The 24855-nt window shown below is 38.2% G+C and overlaps 1 protein-coding gene across 4 annotated transcripts in view; it reads right to left on the bottom strand.

Annotated features, from left to right (window-relative positions):
- Positions 1-24855, bottom strand: part of LOC138739103 (kelch-like protein 1) — a 394023-nt gene that overhangs the window by 184747 nt on the left and 184421 nt on the right. For 3 of the 4 annotated variants that reach the window (XM_069890588.1, XM_069890587.1, XM_069890589.1), the window contains one exon: positions 22716-22852. In XM_069890588.1, coding sequence (XP_069746689.1) covers positions 22716-22852 — 137 coding nt within the window. Of the gene's footprint in view, positions 1-22715; positions 22853-23630; positions 23769-24855 lie in introns of those variants that run through there. The other variant, XM_069890590.1, reaches the window with a different exon arrangement.

Raw genomic sequence — 24855 nt, 5'->3', positions numbered from 1 at the left:
GCCTGCAGCAGACGTGAACATACCCCTCTATAAATCTTCGTCCGCGAAGCCAAGCCAAAGAAGAAGAAAGAAGAAGAAAAAGATATGTATTTGATAAGTGTTGTGAATAAACGTGCCCTTAAAAGAGATAGATTGTTAGTGTAGGTCATGTCACAAATGGTCACACTTCACAAAAGACCTCATTTAAAATGCCAGAGCTTTGCTGAAATGAGATATTCAGGCTCTGCTGATTTTACAGAGACAATGGAACTTCTTTGGAAAGAACTTCAAAAGGAGGTGCAAATGGAAGAGTCCAGGCTCAAGTACTGATGAGATCTTTCAAAGATTGGGTTTGGATCCCTGTATAAGAAATCATTTGGTTTTTACAAGCAGAGACAGGGAAAAAAAACAAACAGGATTCTTCTCAGAGAGGGAGAGAGGGGGATGGGGAGAGAGAGAGGGGGGGAGGGCCGAGCGAGGAATCAGTTCTACAGTAGCAGTTGAGGCTGCAAAATGGCAGGCTTGTTGAGAGACCCCATTTTGAAGAATGGTTGTGAGTTCAACCTTTTCAAAACCCTTGTAGTTCTTATAAGAGGAAATGGCTGGCTAGAGTGTTTATTCTGAAATCAAGGAGACAAGAGGAATTCTGTGGTGACCTGGAAGAAGAGGATATCATTTAGAAAACCTATGATGGGGCAAGTTCCTTCAGCAAGATATTGAGGTGACTGATAAGAGGAAATCAATTTGTCTGGTTTCTCTGAAACCAACAAGAACCTTCCTGAGCGGCGACCTTAAGCTTTAAGCACCAGAGTCTGGTAAAGATTCAGAAATGTTAAATTCTGTGCACAGTTTAAGAATTGCCTGATACTGGTGAACTTGGAGAAGTGAGAAGTCAATGACTGGACAGTGAAACAAAGGACTTTCCTGAACATATACAAATTACATACACGTGCACTTTGAATTATAAGGGGGTTTAGTTAGGGTAATTTAATTTACAAGTAATAAGTTAAAGTTTGATCCTGTTTTTACGATTAAAGAAAATTAAAAGCAATTTTTGTTTAAGTAACTATTGTAATGGTGAATTTCTATTGCTGTTGGTTTTTGCGGATCTCTGGGCTCATAACATAAGAAACTTGAACTTGCACCTGCATTGGCAGAGAGAGTACTGAAAGAGTTCAACACTGTCAAAGGAGTAGTTTTAAAGCACAGCTACTTGGTTTGTGAAGAGTACAGAAGGAACACTGCTCTATTGGAGTTGCAACACTGAGGGCAAGCCATTCAGAACTGAGGGTTGGAGGGGCAATGCTTTCAAAGGAACGGCGCGGCGGGAGAAAGGAACGGCGCGGCGGGAGAAAGGAACGGCGCGGCGGGAGAAAGGAACGGCGCGGCGGGAGAAAGGAACGGCGCGAGAAAGGAACGGCGCGGCGGGAGAAAGGAACGGCGCGGCGGGAGAAAGGAACGGCGCGGCGGGAGAAAGGAACGGCGCGGCGGGAGAAAGGAACGGCGCGGCGGGAGAAAGGAACGGCGCGGCGGGAGAAAGGAACGGCGCGGCGGGAGAAAGGAACGGCGCGGCGGGAGAAAGGAACGGCGCGGCGGGAGAAAGGAACGGCGCGGCGGGAGAAAGGAACGGCGCGGCGGGAGAAAGGAACGGCGCGGCGGGAGAAAGGAACGGCGCGGCGGGAGAACGGAACGGCGCGGCGGGAGAACGGAACGGCGCGGCGGGAGAACGGAACGGCGCGGCGGGAGAACGGAACGGCGCGGCGGGAGAAAGGAACGGCGCGGCGGGAGAAAGGAACGGCGCGGCGGGAGAAAGGAACGGCGCGGCGGGAGAAAGGAACGGCGCGGCGGGAGAAAGGAACGGCGCGGCGGGAGAAAGGAACGGCGCGGCGGGAGAAAGGAACAGCGCGGCGGGAGAAAGGAACAGCGCGGCGGGAGAAAGGAACAGCGCGGTGGGAGAAAGGAACAGTATGACCTGTGGGGAACACAGAATTTTGGGAAGGGTGGTTGGCATGATTAGAAGATTACACTGAATGAGCAGGACACCTCCTCGGAGAGTTGTCCTCTCTCCCCAAAGTCATGTCAGCTTTCTCACTTGTTAGAGGTTCAAAGCTATTTATTGTTTGATGAAGGAATTAATAGAAATCCTCCAACCAAACCCCCAATACTGTAGGCCACTACTCATTCCTCAACAAACATCCTGATTATTATTATTGTCTTCTCTGGGGCCTTGCTTGGTGTCGGTAGGCATTTTTGCCCCGACATTACAATAATGCTACATTTCAGAATGACATTTCCTCAGCCATCAATTTTAATTCCTGATGTCATAAAAATCAATGCAGAATGTCTTCTTCTCTTACTATATCCCTTTCTCCTTCTCTCTGCAGTTATCAGAGGCTCTTTTTGTGTTAATATTGAAAATAATCAAGTAACGATGGTCGAATTATTTAACACGGATCTTTGTGAACGCATTCAACATTCAACTTATGGCAGTACAATAATGTATCATAATACATGCTGGATATAATTCAAAGGAACACACACACTAGACATATCATTCTTTTCCATTCTTCTCAAGAGGCTGTGGCCTACGCCTGATATTAATTTGCACGCCTCTTCTCCCATCCAGTTTTACTTATAATGCAAATGAGTGACTTTAGCATCTTTGTGTGTTAAGGTGAAATGATCTGCAAACTCTCTTCATCTCCTGCTTTGGTATTTGGATACCACAATGGACATTGGTTATTGTAAATGAAGTGGCTCAGGAACAGGTGTGCGACATAAACTATTCTCGAGATGAAAGAATAGCTTGCATTTATATTACATTTTTCATCATTTCAGAACATCCCAAAGAGCAAAGACAAATTGTATTGTGAAGATTTTGAAAGTGATTTCTGAATCCATCAGCAATCATTTTAAATTTAGATACACTGGACAGTAACAGGCCCTTTCGGCCCATGAGCCCGTGCCGCCTAATTACATCCAATAGACCTTCAACCCCCATACATTTCTGAAGGGTGGTGGAAACCAGAGCACCCGGAGAAAATCCAAACAGGCACAATCCGGTCAATGGTGCTGCAACAGCACTGCACTAACCGTTATGCCAAATGTGCCACCCTCTACACAAACTGTGCTACCATTTAGAGGAGCTCTTGGATTTGTTTAAAACACAGAGCAGCAGATTTGTGTCCATTTTGGTGTGCTAGGAAATTCCAGCTCCCTTCTTATTTTGTCTGTGGCGGAGCACCTATCATTGCCCTTAGTCCCAAATGCATCATTAAAGATTAAATGGATTGGGACCTTGTTATGACCACAGAGAAATCTCAGTTTCAATTTTTTTCCCCCCAACAGATCACTGACCCTCTTTACTACTGAGCAGTTTTGATCATTGCTTGTTACAGTGAAGACAGGAACTCACAAGCTGAAAATGTTACCCTTACTTTTTGGAAACGTGACCTGACATACTTTTCTTAACTGAATGAATCTGCTTTGGAATCCATCATGTTACCTCTACCCTGAATGGTACTCGTTATAGATTTTACAACTATAGACCAGAAACACACCGAGCTTCGATGGAAGTATCTTTGATTTGTCAATGCACAACGATATGTTAAAAAGCTACCTGGTCAGAATTTCTCAATTCCACTTTCCACATAGCAGGTGCAGTTTTAAGGCAATTTATCAGTTGCCAATGGATGCTTTCATCAGACAAGTCAGGTATACGAAACCTGAGGTGGGTTGAACTCCACCTCGTGTGAGATCACGTGCCGTGAATTTCAAATTTCACGTGGTAAATGTTATATTTTAAGCCTTTATAAGCGTGTGAGTAAATAAATCACAAAGGGAATTGAACACAACACCACTTGCTCACCACAGGTGCTGGAAGAACTCTGGAATATCAGACAATCTCCATGGGTAGAAGTGGTCAGTCAATGTTTTGTCTCTGAACCCTTTATTAAGACTAAGACAGAAGAGGAAAGATTAAATCTAGAAAGAGAGAATAATGCTTGGAGAAAGGCCCAGAGGTGAAAGGCTGTGGGCAATGGAGAGATAGGTAGAAGGGAAAAACAATAAGAGGCTGGTGAAAGACATGAGAAAGAGGCAGGGGAGGGAGAGGCGGGGAAGGGAACAGAGGCAGTATGTAGGAGTATACAAAGTGATAGAAACAGTGGAATTAAATTGGGTTGGTGTTACCCAAATTCTAAAAAAAAAAATCAGTATTTATGCCATTAGGTTTAAGGCTGTCTAGGAGGAATGTGTTGTTCCTCAAATTTACATTTGGCCTCATCCCAGCAATGGATGCTGCCTAGGACAGATATGACATTGTAGTAATAGTTATTAGAGTTAAAACGGTTGGCATGTTCCTTCAACAATTCTTTGTCTAGTCAGATCCCAGCATCTGAAGCTTTTGTGTTTCTCTATTCCTCTAAATTAGCTGTGTGGGGATTCCCCATAAAATAATTTCATTAAAGAACATGCACAATATCATTCACCATGTCCGAAATTTGAAGGAGGGGTATGCGTCCCGGCGTGTGAACCAATTAATAGTTTTGCGATAATCAATTACTAGCCTGTACTTTTTTTATTGAAACAAATGGAGTGATGATCTATTTTCTCTGAAATTTTAGCAGTTCGATATTCATTGAGTAGATCTCATTGCAAATCAGTGAAGTTTGGTCCAGATCAAATCTTACATTCTTGGGGGGAGAAAAAAAGGACTTGCCTGGTATCGCCGCGATGTCCTCTTCTGTAGCATCCCAATTACTGAAATCGTCTTTCTTTAGACAGCTGTCGGCACCCACTGTACTCGCTACGATGCTATTGTGCATGTGTGGGACCTCACGAAGCGCACTGGTTGAAAAAGGAGATGGAGCTTGGCTGTTGGCAAATGCCATTTCCACGGGCTCCTCTTATACATTGTATTGTTGAATTTAACAGAAAAACATTCATCCGAGGATGCCATGTTGAGTTGTCCGGTTATTCAATGCATCAACAAACATGCTGTCAGGAGTCTAAACGTGAAGCCTTCAAATGAAAAGTGAGGAACCACTTTTGCCAAGTCTGCAACGCATTTATGACTGCACCATAATGGCAGATGGATGCAGAAGGCCGTGACCCACTCGTGTTTGAAGGCAATGTGGCTGAGAATTGGTGCGTATTTGAACAAGAATATGACATTTTCATCGCAGCAGTGCATGGTGACAAGTCTGCCCAAGTCAAAGTGCACATTTTACTAAATTTAGCAGTCTTTGAGGCCATCAAAAAGGAAAGGTCATTCATGACCTTGATGTATGCAACAAGGTGCATAAAGGGGGTATCGTTATCAGCCCGGCTGAGTCAAGAGACGAGCCCGAGTGTTTTAAAAGAAAATTTTGAGAAATGTGCAATCCACAAAAGAACAATGATGGGAAAGGCACAGATTTAATACCAGAAACGAGAGGCCTGGTGAGTCGATTCAATCGTATGTCAGCAACCTAAAAATCAGGGCAAGGACCTGTGACTGCGGAGCGCTCTGCGATGAGTTAATTAAAGACAGGATTGTCTGCGGCATCTGCAACAAAGGCATGAGAAAGGCACTGCTGCGTGTCAATGAACTAACATATGCAAAGGCCATCTCTAGAATAGATTCGGCACAATTGCAGGGCCAAATGTCTGGCTTACAAAACCACGGAAGAGAACAGCAAAAAGCTGCAAGAGCAAGGCATGAGTATAGATGCAGTCCACGCAGGACCTGCAAACAGGCAGTGGCCGGAAGCCAGAAGAAGACGAAGCCAACCAAGCCCTGTTACACTCTACCCAGGATAGAGTCAGCAACTGCGGTGGTGACCATATAGCAAGATGAGAGATGTGCTCGGCATTCAGCCAGCAGTGCAGAGCATACCAGAAATGGAATAATTTCAGCAGATGCTGCAGAGCGAGGCAACAACTCACCTTGAGACCCAAATAAAGAAGGGTGATTAACTAGTTGGAACCTGAGCAAGGACAAACCAACTCGGATGCAGAGTATTACAAAGCATTTGTAACAATGAAGATCAATGGTAAAGCAACAGATATGAAAGTTGACGCTGGAACCAAGTGCAAAGTCATGTCATGAAGAACGTTCAACCTACTGAAGAAGTCAGAACAGGTCATACCGTGCTCCAAGTCCACAAGTCTAGTGGTATACTGGGGCAGCAAAATTAGAACCGATGGCACAGTGGAACTGTGGTGCTACGTACAAGGACAGCTCCACATACTAACTATTCATAGTCCAAAAAAAAACATCCTGCCTCTGCTGGGCCTGAGTGCAAGCACAGACATAGGTCTTGTTTCATTCAGCAGAGAGGTACACCAGAAAGGTCTGGCCAAAGATGATCTGATGCACAGATTCTTTTCCGAGTCCAGTGATCTTTTTACAAAAGAACTGAGAAAACTGCCCGTGACGTACTCCATGCGGCTCGACCCAGAAGTGAGGCCCATGGTTTGTGGTTCGTCTGGCACGTCGTATATCAATAGCAATGAAGGACAGAGTTAAGGCTGAGCTGCACAGGATATAGGTCATGGGCATGATTACCCCAGTCTTTGAGCCCACTGAATGGGTGTCCTCCATGGTGGCTGCTCAGAAAAAAGACAGACAGGAGATCCAGATCTGCATCGACCCAAGAGACCTCAATACAGCTTTAAAATTACCACACCATCTGATGCGTACCATGGAGGATGTTGTTGTGCTGATGGCCGACGCAGCCATTTATTTGGTTTTGGACGCAAAGAATTCCTTCTGGCAAATGAAACTTGACTACAAGTCATCACTGCTGACCACATTCACCACAAGTTTCGGCCAATACAGATTTCTGCAAATGCTATTTGGAATCAATTCAGCCAGCGAAGTATTTCAAAGATCAAAAGAACAAATCTTTGCAGGGTATCCCTGGGCCATCATTGTTGATGATCTACTTGTAGGTGGCAAAGACTTGGAAGAACATGGCGCAAATTTAAAAAAGGTACTTGACAAAGCCCGGAAGGTTATTCTTCAGATTAACCCCCGTAAGTGCAGGTTTCGGCTGATTCAGGTTGATTATGTAGACCATGTTTTCACAGAAGAAGGCCTGAAGGCGAACCCTTCAAAGACTAAAGCAATCAGTGAAATGCCGGTACTGACAGACGTGGCAGCTCTACAACGTTCCCTGGGCAGGGTCAACTACCTGAGCAAGTTCATTTCGAACACCAGTGACCTTACTGGCCCGCTAAGGCAGTTGACACATAAAGACATGGTTTGGTCCTGGCAGGAGTAACAACAAAACACATTTCACGCATTAAAAAGATATATGTCATTCCCACCTGTTCTATCATATAATGACATGCACAGATCAGTCATGCTATCCTGTGATGCATTACGTACAGTCTGGCTGCAGCTTGCCTGCAAGATGGAAAACTAGTGGCCTATGCATCCAGGTCACTCACCACCACGGACACCAGATATGCCCAAATAGAGGAGTTGTTGGCAGTAGTTTTCGCCTGATGAATATTCAACAACCTCATTTATGGTAGACCAGTGACCATAGAGACAGACCAGTAACCTCTGGTCACAATTCTGAAAAAGACAAACCATGCGGCCCCTGCACGATGACAGAGAATGATCCTCAGGCTTCAGAAATAAAACGTGACTTTAATTTTCAAGTGGAGAAAAGAAATGCACTTAGCTGATGCGCTCTCTTGTGCTCCCAGGAAATGCATGATCCAGCAAGCTGAGGAAGAGGACATGTTTGATATAATGACAGTAATGCACATCTCCTCCTCCCGGTTGGATGAACTGAAACAGCACACGGCTGAAGATACAACTTTGAGGTCCCTGAGCACTTTTATCAAGGGCGGCTGGCCTGACAAGCAGCGCAGCCTCCCACCTGAAATGCAACCCTACTTCCCATTCTGGGACAAATTACTCATCGATCATGGAATCATAGTGAAAGGCCTGAGAGAAGTAGTTCTGAGTTCACCGCGAAACATTTATGTCAATGCACAGAGGGCACCTCGGGGCAGAAGCAACCAAATGCAGGGCTAGAGATAGTTTTTTGGCCAGGGATGACCAAAGACAAGACCAGGAGGTACAAGCTTGCTTGCTGTGCAACAGCACCAGACTGCACCAACAGAAAGAGCCACTGCAGCTTCACACAGTGCCAGACCTCCCCTGGTCAACTGTGGCAACAGACATCTTCGAATGTCACGGTCAACGGTATTTGGTTCTTGTCGATTCATACTCTGGATGGTTTGAGATAGACCTTTTACCCAACGTCGCTTCTTCTGCAGTCATTATCAAGTTAAAAAGACACTTTTCACTGCATGGGCCCTCTCACACTCTGCTGTTGAACCATGGCACCCAATTCACCAGTGAGAAATTCAGACACTTTACAACAACATGAGATTTCAACCACATCACTAGCAGCCCAGAGTACCCATAGTCAAACGGGATGGATGAAAGAGTCGTGAGGAGCGTGAAGCAACTGATGGAGAAGTCCCACAGGGAAAATATGGATGTGTTCCTAAACTTGCTGAACCTAAGGAACATCCTCAGCAATGCCATATTGGGCTCTCCAGCACAATGACTCATATCCAGGAAGACACGGACGACTCTACATGTGGCAAGGAGATTCTTGGAGCCTCAGCTAAAGAACCTGCAAGAAATTAAATCCCAACTGCTGAACAGGAGGTTAACACAGAAAAGGTGCTATGACAGAAACAGTTGGCCACTCGTGCCATTAGAAGAAGGGCAAGTCGTAAGGATGCAGACTCCACAGGACTACGACCATGTGGGCATAGTCAAAAGGAACTGCCAGGAGCCCAGGTCATACCTGGTTTAAACAGAAGGAAAAGTGTATTGGAGAAACTGTCGACACATTCTACCCATAAGGGAGCTTCCCCATCCCAAACCAATTTTTAATTAAAAAAAAATTATAATAAATAATAAAGCATTAAAAATATGATACATATTTTATCCCATATAACCCCCAACCCTATCCCTCCAACCCCACCCAACCCACTTCTAAACTACCCCGAAAAAAGAATGAAAAAAAAAACAGAGAAAGTGGATGAGAACAACTAAAACAATACATTCATTTATGTGTCATAGTTTGGGACCACACCTCCAATGTCTGGGAAAAAAGAAATTTAATAATTTAATCACATCCAATCCATGTACTAAGTTTTAACTGTAAGTTTTAACAAAAAAAAGGATAATTATTTCATAAATTATATGTTATCTTCTCTAAAGGAATACATGATCTCATCTCCACGTCATCATTGAATATTCAATTTAGTCTCATTTTTCCCATGTACTGCAAAGCATTTCCTAGCCATTGCTAAGGCGAACCTTATAAAAGCAATTTGGAATTAATTTAATTTTAACTCCAAACTCAATGGTTTAATGTAACTCAATAAGAATATAATCGGATCAAATGGAATTTTAAATTTAAACATAACTTCCAAAAATTCTTTAATTTTATTCCAAAAAGGTTTAATGATCTAACATAATCAAACTGAATGTAAAAAGTTCCCACTTCTTTATGATATCTAAAACATGAATCTGAAGTGACATATTTAAATTTCTTTAATTTTTCCAGAGTCAAGCATAATTGGTGAATAAAGTTATAAAGAACTAATCTATATCTTACATTCACAATTTTAGTCACATCATCCTCACATATTGACATCCAATCATCTGGGGAAATAGATATTTCCAAAACTTTTTTCCCATTTCACTCTAGTTCTATCAACATCTGGTTTGAGCTTTTTAGCCTTAATAAAGTATACATATCCGATATAAAACCTTTCTTACCACCATCGGTAAGCAAATTCTCAAATGCAGATCTTCTAGAAAGTCTCAAATTATGTACAAAACTCTAACGTATATATTTCTCTCTCATTCTTTGAAAGGAGAAAAAAAATAACCTGCCTCATAACAATCTTCTACCAATTTAATTCATTTTTGTTCCCATAGCTTCAAAAGTTGATTATTAATCATAAAAGGAAAAAGCTTATTTTGAAACAAAGGTCTTTTATCCAAAATTTTACCTTCAGTACCTACAATTTCATTCTTATTAGTCTACAACTCAATCAAGTGTTTCAACTTGATTATAACTACTTAATAACTGAGGATTCCATCGGTAAATAAATTAATCCATCCTCCTTTCTTTAATCTGGGATAATTCAATATTAGCCCATAATAGGGGACTATCCACTTTAAACATCCTATTAATAAATTTTAACTGAGCTGATTCATAATAATTTTGAAAATTAGAAAGTTGTAATCCTCCTAATGCACATTTCCAAATTAGTTTCTGTAATGAAACTCTCGCCATTTTGTCTTTCCACAAAAATTCTCTCACCAAAGTATTCAAATTTTTAAAAAATTTATGAGGAATCTTATATGGAATAGATCAAAACAAATATTGAATTGAGGGAAAGATATTAATTTTAATACAATTCACTCGTCCCATTATGTTATAGGTAAATCCTTCCACCTATTCAAATCATATTTAATTTTAGTCAATAGGGGTAAATAATTCAATGCAAATAAATTATAGTTACTATCAATAATAATACCCAAATATTTAATATGGTCACATCATTTAAACTTCACAACTTGTCTACATGATGAATAATCCATTTATCAGCTAAAGGCATGATTTCATTCTTTTCCCAATTTACTTTACAACCAGACAACATTCCATACTGTTCCAAACATTTATGTAAAATCTCCAAAGATTTTAAGGGATGTGTTAAATATATCAAAACATCATCCACAAACAAGTTTATCTTATATTCATCAGAACTTACCTTAATACCTTTAATAGCACCATCCTGCCTAATCATCTGCACCAAAGTCTTAATAACCAATGCAAGTAGAGCTGGTGACAAAGGGCAGCCCTATCTGGTCGACCTAGATAATATAAAGGGTAACGACATCTGTCTATTTGTCACCACACTCACAGTAGGATTTTTATACAAAGCCTTAATCCAACCAATAAAAAGAGGCCCAAAGTTAAACTTTTCTAAGACCTTAAACAAAAAACTCCATTCAACTCTATCAAAGGCCTTTTCAGCATCCAAAGAAATCACCATCAGTTGGTTAGATTGCTGCTGACAAATATTAATTAAAGAAATCAATTTTATCACATTATCTGCTGAATAACGGTTCTTAAAAAAACCTGCCTGATCTACATGAAGAAAATTGGGTAAACATTTAGCCAATCTATTAGCTAGAACCTTGGATACTATCTTGTAATCCACATTTAACAAAGAAATAGGTCTCAAAGACCCCGCCTTCAAAGGATCTCTATCCTTCTTAAGAATAACAGTAATAATTGCTTTAAAAAAGGAATCCAGAAAGGAACCAGTTTTTTCCTGTCTGATCTAGAATCTCCATCAACAAAGGGACTCATAAATCTTGAAATTCCTTATAAAATTCAGAAGTAAACCCATCATAACCTGAAGATTTACCACAGTAAAACAAACATTCAATTCATTAACATCCATATCATTTAAAGAGGTCAAGATTAAACCAGATAAAAAAAGTTCTTCAATATTAACCACATCTTGCACTGCATCAGATGTATACAATTTCACATAAAACATATGAAACTCATCATTAATCTCGAGGTTTATAGGTCACCCTCAAATGATGCCAAATAGCATTTATTGTTATAGATGCTGGCTTTTAACTGCCACGCTAACACTTTATAGGCTCTCTCCCCTAACTCATAATACCAATGCCTAGTTCTTTGTTAAAGCTTTTCAAATTTATACGTTTGTAATGAATTGTACTATAATTTCAAATTGATTAATTATACATTTTTTGTCTTCCATTCTCCAAAATCTGTATCTCCTTCTCCAACTTATCAACCACAACTATCTGTCATTTCTTAACTTTAACCATATAACCATATAACTAAAGGTTTCAAAGCATCCCACAAAACAAATTTAGAGTCAACTGAACCTACATTTATGTACAAAAAACTCTGAATTTGGGTCTCATATAAATTTCCAAAATTCCAATCTTTCAGTAAAAAAGAATCGAAACACCAATGCTAAACATTCTTCACCCTCTCTGAAGCACCACAAGTAATCGACAACAAGGAATGATCAGACAAATTATTAGGTTTGGATACAGCTTCAGAAATTTGGCCCTGCAATTATGCCGAATCTATTCTGGAGAAGGAAATATGACAAAATGAATAAAATGAAAAATCTTTTTTCCTTATGGTTCAACTTCCTCCATGTATCTACTAGCTTCATTACTTCTATCAACTGCTTAGATATCTTAATTTTAATTAGCGTTTTTGGACATTTATCCAGTAATGGATCTAAAGAACATTTAAAGTAACCTCCTGCAATGATTTCATGATAAAAGCCTGATTCAGATTAAGAAAATAATCCACCATAAGTTGTTCATCATCAGTATTCAGTGGTAACATTGATTAAAGTCCAAAATTCAGAAATAAATTATACAATCAACAATCAAAAGTCTAACAGCCGCTTCATAAATTGACTCCAATTTAAAAGGTAATTTCTTATTAATCAAAATAGCAATTCCCCTTTTCTTTTGAATTAAAAGAAGATGATATAACCTACCCTACCCAATCTCCTCTTAATTTTTGATGGTCTTTATCAGTCAAATGAGTTTCCTGCAAAACAGCTACATAAACCTTCATTTTTTTAAAAATATAAGCTAATACTCTTTTTTCTTAAATCGGGTTATTCAGCCCATTAACATTAAGAGTAACAAAATTTAAATTAGCCATTTAGTAACTCGTAATTATCCCACGATAAATGGTGAAGTACATCCCCATGACAACAGTACCCAAAGAAATTAAAAGTTTCTTCCTAAAGAGAAAAAAAAAACTTTAAAATAACCCCAATACAAAAAAAAACACTGGATGGTATTAACTTCCCTCCCTCAATTACGGGGAAGTGACAGATGCCACAAAGTGGCCAACGACTTCGGAAGGATATGCAGTTGAACAAACCACCCCCCCCCCTCCCCAACATAACAATCAAAAATAATGCAGGCATTAATCTCAAGTATGAAACATTTCTTCCAAATCATATACTAATATCAATCAACTGCTGAGATTCCATCTCTCATTCACCATTCTTCTCCTTTGGAATAACAAGCTGCTGAGGGAATTTATCTGAAATTTTTTGGATATTCTTTTATTGTTAAACAGAATGCATACAACCAAAGATAAAATACAAATATACATAATATTTTCTCCCCACCCACCCCAAAAGAAGGAAAAAAAGAGAGGAGTTCAACACATATAACAATCAACCGGTCACCATGTTTGGTGCAGCCCCAATAAGGGGGAAAAAAATGACTACATATTTAAGTCCATGTTTCATATACGGGCTCCATACCTTGACAAAAAAAGAATAATTATTACGTATATTATATGTTATCTTTTCCAGTGAAATTCAGGACCTCATTTCCATGTGTCATCTTTGAATACTTAGTTCAGTTTTATTTTTTCAAGTAATAGCTAAACTTTTTCTCACCACCACCAAAGCTAATCTTATAAATGCAATTTGAAATGTATCTAATTTTAATTCCAAATTCATTTAAAAAAAATATAACCTAATAGAAGTACCACAGGATCAAATGGAAGTGTAAATGTAAATAAACCTTCCAAAAAAATCCATAATTCTTCTCCAAAAAGGTTTTACTATCTCACACAACCTTACTGAGTGTAAAAAGGAACCAACTTGTTTACCACATCGAAAACAGAAGAGATAAATTAATATTTCTTTAACTTCTCAGGAGTTTAATTAAAGCTGATGAATGAAATGATAATGAACTAATCAGCATCTTACATTCACTAATTTAGTCATACGATCTTCACATATAGTCACCCAGTCATCCTAAGAAATTGAAATACACAAGTCCTTCTCCCACTTAATTTTTGCTTTATGAACATCCAGCTTAGATATCTTATACTGCAATAAGGCGTACATCTCTGAAGTAAACCCCTTTTTACCTCTTTCAATAAGTAAACTTACAAATCTAGATCATCTAGGTAACTTTAAGGTACATTCAAAATTATCGAACAACAAAGCTCAAATCTGATAATAAGTAAATAACATAATCGAAGAAATTCCATATTTTCTCTTCATTCTTTGAAATGAAATAAAATTCCTAGCTTCATAACAATCCTCCACCAGTCTAATGGTGGAAATAAAATTCCTAGCTTCATAACAAACCTCCACCAGTCTAATGGTGGAAATAAAATTCCTAGCTTCATAACAATCCTCCACCAGTCTAATGCCTCTCTGTTCTCAAAGTTTCAAAAGTTGATTATTCATCGATAAAGAAAAAAAAAAGCTTATTGTGATTCAAAGGAGTTTTGGACAAAATGTTATCTTCAGTCCCTATAATATTATTATTCTTATACCATAATTCCATTAAATGTATCAATACTGGTGAATTACAACTCTGCAGAAACTAAGGATTCCAGCTCAATTCTTTGTTCATGGATCTGAGCCATCTCAATTTTAAGCCAAACCAAAGAATTATCCACTTCAAACATTCTATTAATGAATTTTAGTTGTGCCGCTTCATAATAATGTTGAAAATGAAGAAGTTGCAGTCCTCCTAAAGCCAATTTTTGTAACATTTTACATTGCCATTTTACCCTTTAATTAAAAAAAAGTCCTCACTAAAGCATTCAAATCTTTAAAAAATGTTTTCGGAATTCTGCACGGAATCGATTGAAAAACATATTCTATACAGGTAAAGATGTTAATTTTTACATAATGTACTCATTCTACCAAAGTTATTGCCAAATCTTTCCACCAACTTAAATCATATTTCATTTTAGTCAATAATGGCAAATAGTTCAAATCATATAAATTATTATAATTATCATCTACAATTATTCCCAGGTATTTAATTTTATCAGACCATATAAATTTTGCAATCTTCCTTCAAGCTGAATAATCTACAGCCTCTAAAGGCATAATTTCATTCTTATCCCAATTATCCTTATAACCTGACAATGCACCATATTGTTCCAATCTCGTATGGAGACACTCCAATGCTTGCATAGGTTGTGTTAAATATATTAAAACATCATCTGCAAATAAATTTGTTTTATATTCATCAGCATTCCTTAAATATTACCATCATGTCTAATCATTTGAGCTAACGGTTCAATAACCAACTCAAATAAAGCTGTTGACAGAGGATATCTCTGTCTTGTCGATCTAGATAATGCAAGCGAAGAAGATACTTTCCCATTTGTCACCACCCTATCTGATGGATTGTTATATAAAGTTTTCATCCATCCAATAAAAAATTGGCCTAATTTAAATTTTTCCAGAACTTTAAACAATAAAAACCCATTCCACTCTATCAAAAGTTTTTTCAGCATCTAAAGCAACTATAATAGGTTGGCTGGGTTGCCCCTGAGAAGTGTTAATTAAAGAAATCAACTTTACAATATTATCCACAGAATATCGATTTTTTAATAAAACCAACTTGGTCTAAATGGATCAAATCCAGTAAATACTTGGCCAATCTATTAGCTAGAACCTTGGCAATGACCTTATAGTCCATGTTCAATAAAGAAATTGGTCTACAAGACCATACTTTTTAACGGATCTCTATCCTTCTTTGGGATAACCATAATCAATAATTTAGAAAAATAATCTGGAAAAGAACTGCTCTCAGTGGCCTGTTTCAAAACCTCCAATAAAGGAAGCAACAAGTCCTGAAATTCTTTATAAAAATCTGAAGTAATTTCCCACCAGGCATTGCTTGAAATGCCTCTTTAACATCCACAACTGTAAAAAATGAGTGTAAATCATTAACCTCTGCATTCTTTAAAGACGGTAAAGCTAAATCAGACAAATTTGCATAGATTTTAACATAGTATTCCAAAACTTCATAAGTGTTCAACATCACATAAAATAAATGAAATTCATCATTAATTTCTTGAGGTTTATAAGTAATTATCCTATACCATCTAATAGCATTTATTGTCCTAGAAACCTGTTCAGTCTTCAACTGCCATGCTTACACTTTATGGGCACATTCACCCAGCTCATAATAATGTTGTTTAGTTTTCTATAATAAATTTTCAAATTTATAAATTTGCAAAGTATTTTATCATAACTTCAACTTGGTTAAATGAACTTTTTAAACTTGCGTTGCATCTCGCTGTAGCCTCTTTTCCCAACCTATCTCTTTCTCCAAGTCATTACTCTCAACCAAATGCTGTTTTTTCAATTCTAGCTAAACAAGAAATAATTTGTCCCCTCAGATAGGCTTTCAATGCATCCCATAAAATGAATTTACTACTAACAAAACCCTTCTTTATTTTCAGGATGGACTACACATGATCTCTCATAAATTTAATAAACTTTGGATTTTTCAACAATAACGTATTAAATCTCCACTGGTATACATTCTCCAGCCTCTCCAAACCAATACAAGTGATTAATAATAAGGAGTGATCAGACAAAATCCTACTTTTATATTCAGCCTGAACAAATCTTCCTTGCAAATTGCCCTGATACTAAAAATAAATCTATTCTAGAATAACAATCATGCCTAGCTGAATAAAAGGAAAAGTCATTTTCTGTCGGGTTCAACTTTCTGCAAATCTTTACCAAGTTCAAATCCTTCATTACAGTCATCAACTGTTTAGCCATCTTTGTTTTACCTATCGATTTTGGAGATTTATCCAATAAAGGATCCAAACAACAATTAAAGTCACTACCAAACAACACATTATCATAAGCCTGCTTTAAATTTAAAAAGGCTTTTGCCATAAAGCCATCATCATCTATACGAGGAGTAGAAACATTCATCAAAGTCCAAGCTTCTGAGAAAATCCTACAATTAACAATAAACAACCTACCAACAACTTCAAAAAGATAACTTTTTATAAGTTAAAATAGCGATACCCTGTTGCTTTAGAATTAAAGAATTATGCTATAACATGCCCAACCCAATCTCTATTCAACTTTTGATGTTCTTTTTTTAGTTAAACGAGTCTCCTGTAAAAATTTAATATCAATTTTTTAATGTACACTAATACCCATTTTCTTTTAATTGTGTTATTAAGCCCATTAACATTGATAGTAGCAAAATTTAAATTAGCCATGATAAATTATATATCTTCCCCATGATGGCACATCACCCCACATGGCTCATAACAAATACAATGCTCATCAAAAATAAAAGGAACAGAAAAATCCCCATAATAAAAAGAAAAAAAAATAAGTGTAGTACCCCCCTCAATGACATGGAAGTGACCAACGTCACAAGTGGCCGATGACTTTGGAAGAATTGGCAGTTGAACCACCTCACCCTGAACAGAACAAACAGCAAAAAAGAAACATTCAAATCAGGTATGGTAAGCTGCTTCTAATACATGATTAATGGTTGTCATCATCAATATCAATCAACTGTTGCATCCCCATCTCTAATTTCCCATTCTTCCCTTTGAAACCACCACAGATTGTTGTGGAAACTGGTCTTGACTGGTAAAGAATTAGCAAAGGTAAGAGCATAAGTATCATTATTAAAAAACTGGAGACTGATAATTCCCATAAAAAACTTCAACACTGCAGGATAATAGATGGCAAACTTATAACCTTTCTTCCACAAAACAGCTTTAGCTGAATTAAATTCTTTATGACATTTAATAATAGCTTGACTTAGATCAGCATTTAAAAAATACTCTATTATTCTTAACAATCAAAGGACCTTGATTACATCTGGCATTCTGCACTGCAAGTCTCAAAATTGTCTCTCGATCTTGATAACATAGGCACCGACTGAATCAGGACAGACTGTGGAACTTGACCTGGAAGTAGTTTTCTTCTAATCGCCTGATGTGCTCTGTCCAGTTCCAACCCATCTGGAAAGGAGCTCACTGTCAATACCTCAGGAATCCATTAAAAAGAAAATTGAACTGGATCTGAACCTTTAAAATCTTCTGGAAGACCCACAATCTTAACATTATTTCCCTGACTCTGATTCACCAAAACATCAATCTTCTTCAACAAATCTATCTTCTGAATCTCCCAACCAGTGAACGAATCTTCCATCTTGTCCATTCTTTCTTTATATTGTTCCACTTCATCTTTACAATCAAGAAATGCCTCTTCAATTAAAAAAAAATATCTTGGACCTTGTCCACAGCTCTCAAGCACTTGGTAACATCCATTTTAATAGTAGATATTTCACCCCTCATATCTGACATTACACCCTTCATCTCATTAAATTGCTCCTTGACCATTGCAAATCCCAGACTCATTTGCTTTGCCAGATTCTCCATTTGTTTAGCTATGTCAGACAAAGCAAGATTAGAAAATACATGATCTGATTTAAAATTATAAGTCTTTCTGGCCTACCCTCAGCCAAACTTTCTGCCTCCTCCAGCAGTTGTTCCCCTTCTTCAACTAATCCAGCAATCTCCTCTGCTTCCTCCTCCTCCATTGTCATGGAAATTGGGGACATCCGACTGTGGGTGTGAACTACCGCCCTCCCCCCAGCCTAGAGTCACTAGGCTGGTGTATGTCGGGTCCCCTCCCCCCACAGCTTGGTCCTGTTTGAATGATGCGTGGTATGTCCCCTTGCTCCGGGGAGGATCACTGTTGGTCGCCGGCGCATCTTGCACAGTGGTACGCAAGGTCGGTGTCGGCATTGCGAGAATCTTACCCACAGATGATCACTGGGGCTGGGGTGGAGCTGAAATCGATGCTGGAGGCTCCATTTGTGTGGTAGGTCAAGTTTCTTCCATAATTCCAGGCTGTTTAACTGTTTTTTCTTTCACCATTTGTGCTTTTATCTTCCTCATATCTGTAGAGTAAAAATCTTCACCAATACTTTAAACAGTCTCAGAATTTTTTTTTAAAGTTGTAAATTAGGTTTTAAATAGTTCTGCCAGGGGGAGGTGTTTTTTTTCATGTCTTCTTCCTACACCATCATGCCACACCCCCCAATTTATCTGAATTTTGACCCTGCTTATTATCAGGTAAAGAATTAGCAAAATCCAAAGCTTCACCATCATCAGAAAAAAAATTGAGACTGATAATCTCCATTAAATACTTTTAACACAGCAGGGTAATGGAAAGCAAATTTATAACCCTACATCCAAAGAACTGCTTTAGCCAAATTAAATTCTTTATGACATTAATCACAGCTTGGCTCAAATCAGCATAAAAAAACACTTATTTTTAACAAGCAAAGGTCCCTGAATATTTCTCGCATTCTGCACCGCAAGTCTCAAAATTGGTTCTCTATCTTGATAACGCAGGCAACTGTTCATAATAGACCATGGTGCTTGACCGGGAAATGGCTTCCTTCCTATTGCCCAATGAGTTGATGTCTGGGTTGAGAGGAAATCGAGTCCGCAGGCTGCGTTGTTAAGGTAGGCCAAGATTCCTCCGATGTTGTAGCTGATTTAATAGTTTTTAAAAAAAATTAATTTGAGTTTTAGTTTTCCTCATTATTGCTAATTAAATATTTCAACAATACAATCTGCAATTTTTAAAATAATTTTAACACTTTTATACAGCTTTTTAAAAAGTTCTGCCAGGAGGGGGTGTTTTCCATCACGCCACGCTACCCCCCCCCCCCCCCCCCAAACCATTCATGATGAAACTACAAACCAGGATCAAGAACATGAACCCAGGTAGGAAAAGCTCCCTCAGTAACAACCCATGAAACAAATGGTCGCAACCCCGAGACCATGGATGGCACATGCTTTCAAGCTGAAGCATCCCAAGCATCCACTTCCACCAATGGCCATTATATAACACGCTTCGGGTACACTTGTAACCCGAAACCAAAATATCGGGATTAAACTGGGCTGACTGTTCACTGCTGAACTATAATTAACTACATGGATTATGGTATGTGAAAGGGGTTGCCCAAGAAAGGGGATGTTGTCAGCCACTTCTATTGGCTGTCTGCACCTGCTGCAGCCACTATATTGCTACAATGCTACTATGCACAAGTCGCCACGAAGCACGCTAGTTGAAAAAGGAGACGGAGCTTGGTTGATGGTGGATGCCATTTCTAGGGGCTCCTGTTATACATTGTATGGTTGAATTTAACAGCAAAGCATTCATCAGAGGTTGCCGTTTTGTGTTGTCTGGTTATTCGATGCATCAACAGATAGCCTTTCTAATAAAAATTGAAAGCAAGACTATTGTCAGCACTGTTTGCCCTAGGGTTTTTCCTCTCAACAATTAATATTTTCCTTCAAATTCACAGGGACCATATCATTCATTAGTGCATTTAAATTGATGGACTGCAGGTAAATTCTGAGGGCTGACAGGACGGAGAGCACAGAAAAAACAAAGGAAGAACAAAATGTGCAAAGGAAAAATAATGAATCCATAGACGAAAGAGGCATGAAATTCACTCTTTGGTATTTCTGGTGCATTTGGTGTTTCCTCTGAACATGGAAATGCTTTTAACTTAAGCTGCAGAGCAACCCACAGTGTCTGGTTTGGTGGTAGGGATTCATGGGAATCAAAGGCACATTTTATCACAGTAAATGTGACATAATGTGTGTGTTTGTGTGTGTGTGCTGTATATTCTAACCTCAGGATGTATTCTGCCAAAAGGCATGGACCCAATGTTAACTAGTGCAATTATAAGTTTGCCTTCACAGTAGATATTTCCTTCTTTCTATCTAATAATGTATTTTTAATGTTTGAAATGATTAAGCTTAAAATATAACTCTGCTAGTTCAAAGAGATTGCAAGTGAGCAAAAGCCAGCATTATATTAGATGGAATTGTTAAAAGACCAACCAATTTAAAACTCAGTCAATGTTCCATCATACCTGAATTAAGAGGTTGAAATTTTATCTGGATTATTCAATTTAAATGTTATTCAAAACAGTTGGATACAATAATAACAATTTCAGATCAATAATAGATCAAACAGCTTGTTTACATGGAAGGGAATAACTTCTACTTGATGACATTTTTCTGACCATGAAATTAATGGCATCACATTATTCCTGAATATAGCTTTCAAGATTTAATTAAAGTTATTCAGAAGTAATGCTCCCACAAAGAACCCCAACTTGACCCTTTGTCAGGAAGAGCAGTAGTTTGCCAGATTCATTTCCAAATCATCTCTCTGATTCTTTCTAGCGAGTGCCACATTTCCAGCCCTGCTTTTTATCAAGCTCGTACAGATTTTTGACCTTTGATATTGAGCAAATATTTCCTTTCTCAACTGTTCTCACAGCTCTATTTAACTTTAATTCATTGAACACAAGACAGATTTGCAGTATCTTGCAAAATCAGAAAATATCTCTATAAAAAAATCAAAAACAGAAAGTAATTGTTTGTAAGACTAAAGACTGGTAAATGCAAGGATAATTTTGGCTGTGCACACTTTATAGTGCTTAAGCAAATTTGAATAAATGAGACTAAACTTTTTACAATTGTTGAATACTGCACCTTTTGGTTTGTTGATAAGCAAATATCAATCCAGGATAAATTTCTTACTGTCATTGAGCTTCTTGTATATTATGGTACCTCCAATTACAGGAATATAATTCCTGCTCCTTCAAGTACCATTAATGAATTATGCACTTTGTGATCAAATTTCCAAAATTTGCAACTCCTTCAGAAGTCCTTTATTTTGTGAATTGTCACAGAGAAATAAACATACACCTAATCATTTTTCAAAATATCATGGTTAAAGAAGGGAATCAGTATTGAAATGAAAAAATGAAGATTAGAAAATCCATTAAGATTCCTGATGCTTTTTTCAGTATAATTAACGACATCTCCTATGCCAACAATCCTGTTAAATGTTACAAAAAGAGATCATTCAAAAATAAAAAATAAAGCAGTTTCCTTTTATAGAGCACCTTACAATCCACTGAATGCTTCTCTTTCTCCCTGGAATCTGTTTTTTTTCTAAAAAAGACTTCCATTTTTATAGTACTTTTAATACCTTGCACTGAACAGCCCAAAAGACCTCAGAGAGCCCATGATGTAACTCATGCATTAATATATTGCTACATTTCCTACATGGCCAATGTGATACAGGAATGGAACAGCCATTTTACACAGAGCAAGATCCCACAAATAGTAATCTGATATGAACTAGATTGTTGACATTTGGAGCTCTTCATTGATTGGTAAATGTTAGAAAGGGCAACAGTGAAAAAAGCAAGGGCATTTTCTCAAATTAATGGTACAATTTTTAAAATAACTTTTATACAAGAGAGCTCTTGGTGCCTCAGTTCAGCAAAGGTAGTTTCTTCAGGAATGCAATATTCTACTGCACTGCACTAATCAGTAGCAGTGTAGAATTTTAACCTCAAAACCCTGGAGTGCATCTCCAAACCAGATCTAGATATTTGAGCCTTACCAAATTACCATTCAGTTCCTTGATTTTGTTGAACCATTTTAAAAAAAGTAACTATTATATGTCCCAAGTCCTATTAACCTGAATTTCAATTTTTTTTTGTTCATTTCAGCATCAAAAATTGACCAATGAGCATCCATAGGCCTCTGTGGTAAATAATACCAAAGATTCACAATCCTCAAAGTGAAGAATTTTCAACTCAGCTCAGTCTTATCTGAAACTATACTGCCTCTTTCCAACTCTTCAATGAAAGTGACAAGCATGTCAAAAAGATTTTTCTATCAACAGATGCTTCCCTGAGTTACTGATCATTTCCATCACTTTCTGCTTCTATTTCTGTGTGTGGCAGCAGCCCTTACCTGTGTAAGCAAACTGGACAAGATCCCAGAGTGCACCGGGGTCTATGCCCTCCATTTTAATTTCCTCTTGTTTAGCTTCACAAACGTCACTTGTGAACATGGCAGCAAAATAATCTGACACAGCACTAAGTACGAGTCTGCAAAAACAAGAACAAAGAGGGCCACATGAAATTAATTCATTTTAATTAGTTGTGTAATGTTGATAGAATCCACTGCTTCAACACAAAAATTAGAGGCACAATTCTTGGAACACAATGTTTTTTATTAAGGTCAGTAAAATTTTATCAAGAAATAAATTTAACGGTTATTAAGTTAGTACAGTAAATGTTAATTTTAATAATATCAAATCATATTTGCTTCAATTATTCAAATTTCTGTTCGGAAATTAAACTGTATTGAGTTGTTACACAATTAAAACTTTGACTTAATCCAAAATAAATATGTTAAAATACATTTTTGAGTTAAGTTATATCAATCATAAAATTAGACCAGTCAGTTTCTGTGGTGACTCAGCAGGTCATACACCATCCATAGAAAGCAAAAAGCAGTCAACATTACAGGCCTGATCCTCCATAAGGTGTCACCTAAAGAAGAGTTCAGGCCCAAAGCAACAATTGCCGTTTGCTTTCCATGGATGATGCATGTGTTCAAGATCAAACCAGCAACCACAAAGAAGGCATATCACACAGGGGGTAAAGATGAACAATTACTTGAACAAAAATTCACCTTCAAACTTTAATTCAAACCCCCCCCCCCCTTTTATAACAATGCCCACTGGTTACTATGCAAATTTCAATAACAGTGTAAAACTAATAAATTCCCCAGCCTAAATATAACATATGCATATCCACATATTTCCAACCAGCCCACAGAAAAACTTAGACACAAAACAAACACAAAACACACAAGACTCACAAAACTTCAATCTCAACCAAAGCAAAGATCATAAACAAAATTCAGTTTGTTTGGTAATTCAGTTTTGTTTTGGGAGAGAAAGAGCTCAAAATTTGAAGTTGTCTTTTTGTGTTGCTTGCAGAGAGAGGAACAATGGTTTGGTCCGGATCCTTCTGGCTGCCTTCAGAATGTTCATCCCTTTTAAAATGCCCAACATTCTAAACTGTCTTCCAGACAATGACTCATGTTTTGGGCCTTCTTCTTCTCCACAGCACCACCAAGTGGTGCTTTGTCTTCCAAGTCCAGAAATTTCTAGATCAGCTTCTACACAAGCCCAGTCCGTCTCCCACTTTCTCAGCAGTCCACCTTCACCTTGGCTCTCTAAGGCAAATTGTCACTTTCCAACACAAAACCACACAACACATTGGCCAATACAAAACACAGAACTCTGTAACACATGACCTGCTGAGTTTCTCCAGTGCTGTACTTTTGTATACATCACCAGAACCCAGCAGCTTCAGACTTCTTGTTTACCACCTTTAATTCTTGCTTTGAGCTACCTTAAAGATTCTAACATAATTTTCACATCAGAGACACACTAGAAGAAAAGTCAGACCTTAGGTGTTTTCTGTGTGAAGTTTTCTTGTTCTCCCTGCTAATGTGTGCATTTCCTCCAAATCTATTTGGTTTCTTCCTACATCCTAAATATAACCAAGTTGGCAGGTTTGGTGGCCATGGACCCTGCTGTGCAGCTGAGCTATAGAATTTGCAGTATGTGTATGGTTGTTGATGGAACTATAAGGAGACTAAAATGGTTCAGGGCAGAATTAGTGTTTGATGGTTGGCATGGACTGATTTGAGTCAAAGGGTAAGTCATACTGTATCACAATGACATCACTTCCCCATTCAAAAATCACATAGCAATATTGAGGAGATCTTGGAGCAAGCTGCCATGTTAGTGAGCACTCCTGGGATGAATGGCTGATTAGCCCTCATTGGACAACCTCCTGGCAGCTCCATTCAAACCGTTGCTCTTCTTGTCATTGCTGACCCTTCACCCCATCCTGATTGACCTGGAGAATGACACCTCATACACTAAGATGCTATTCATTGACCAGGTTGACATTTAATACCATCATTCCCCAGAGGTTGGTGGAAATGCTCCCCTTGCTGGGACTCAGCACCATGTTTTGTAACTGGATTCTGGACTTCCTAACAGAAAACTCAGTCTGTCCAGATTGGTAGT

The sequence above is a fragment of the Narcine bancroftii genome, chromosome 7, assembly GCF_036971445.1.
Source record: "Narcine bancroftii isolate sNarBan1 chromosome 7, sNarBan1.hap1, whole genome shotgun sequence".
NCBI lineage: Eukaryota > Metazoa > Chordata > Chondrichthyes > Torpediniformes > Narcinidae > Narcine > Narcine bancroftii.
This window is presented reverse-complemented; position numbering and strand designations above follow the sequence as displayed.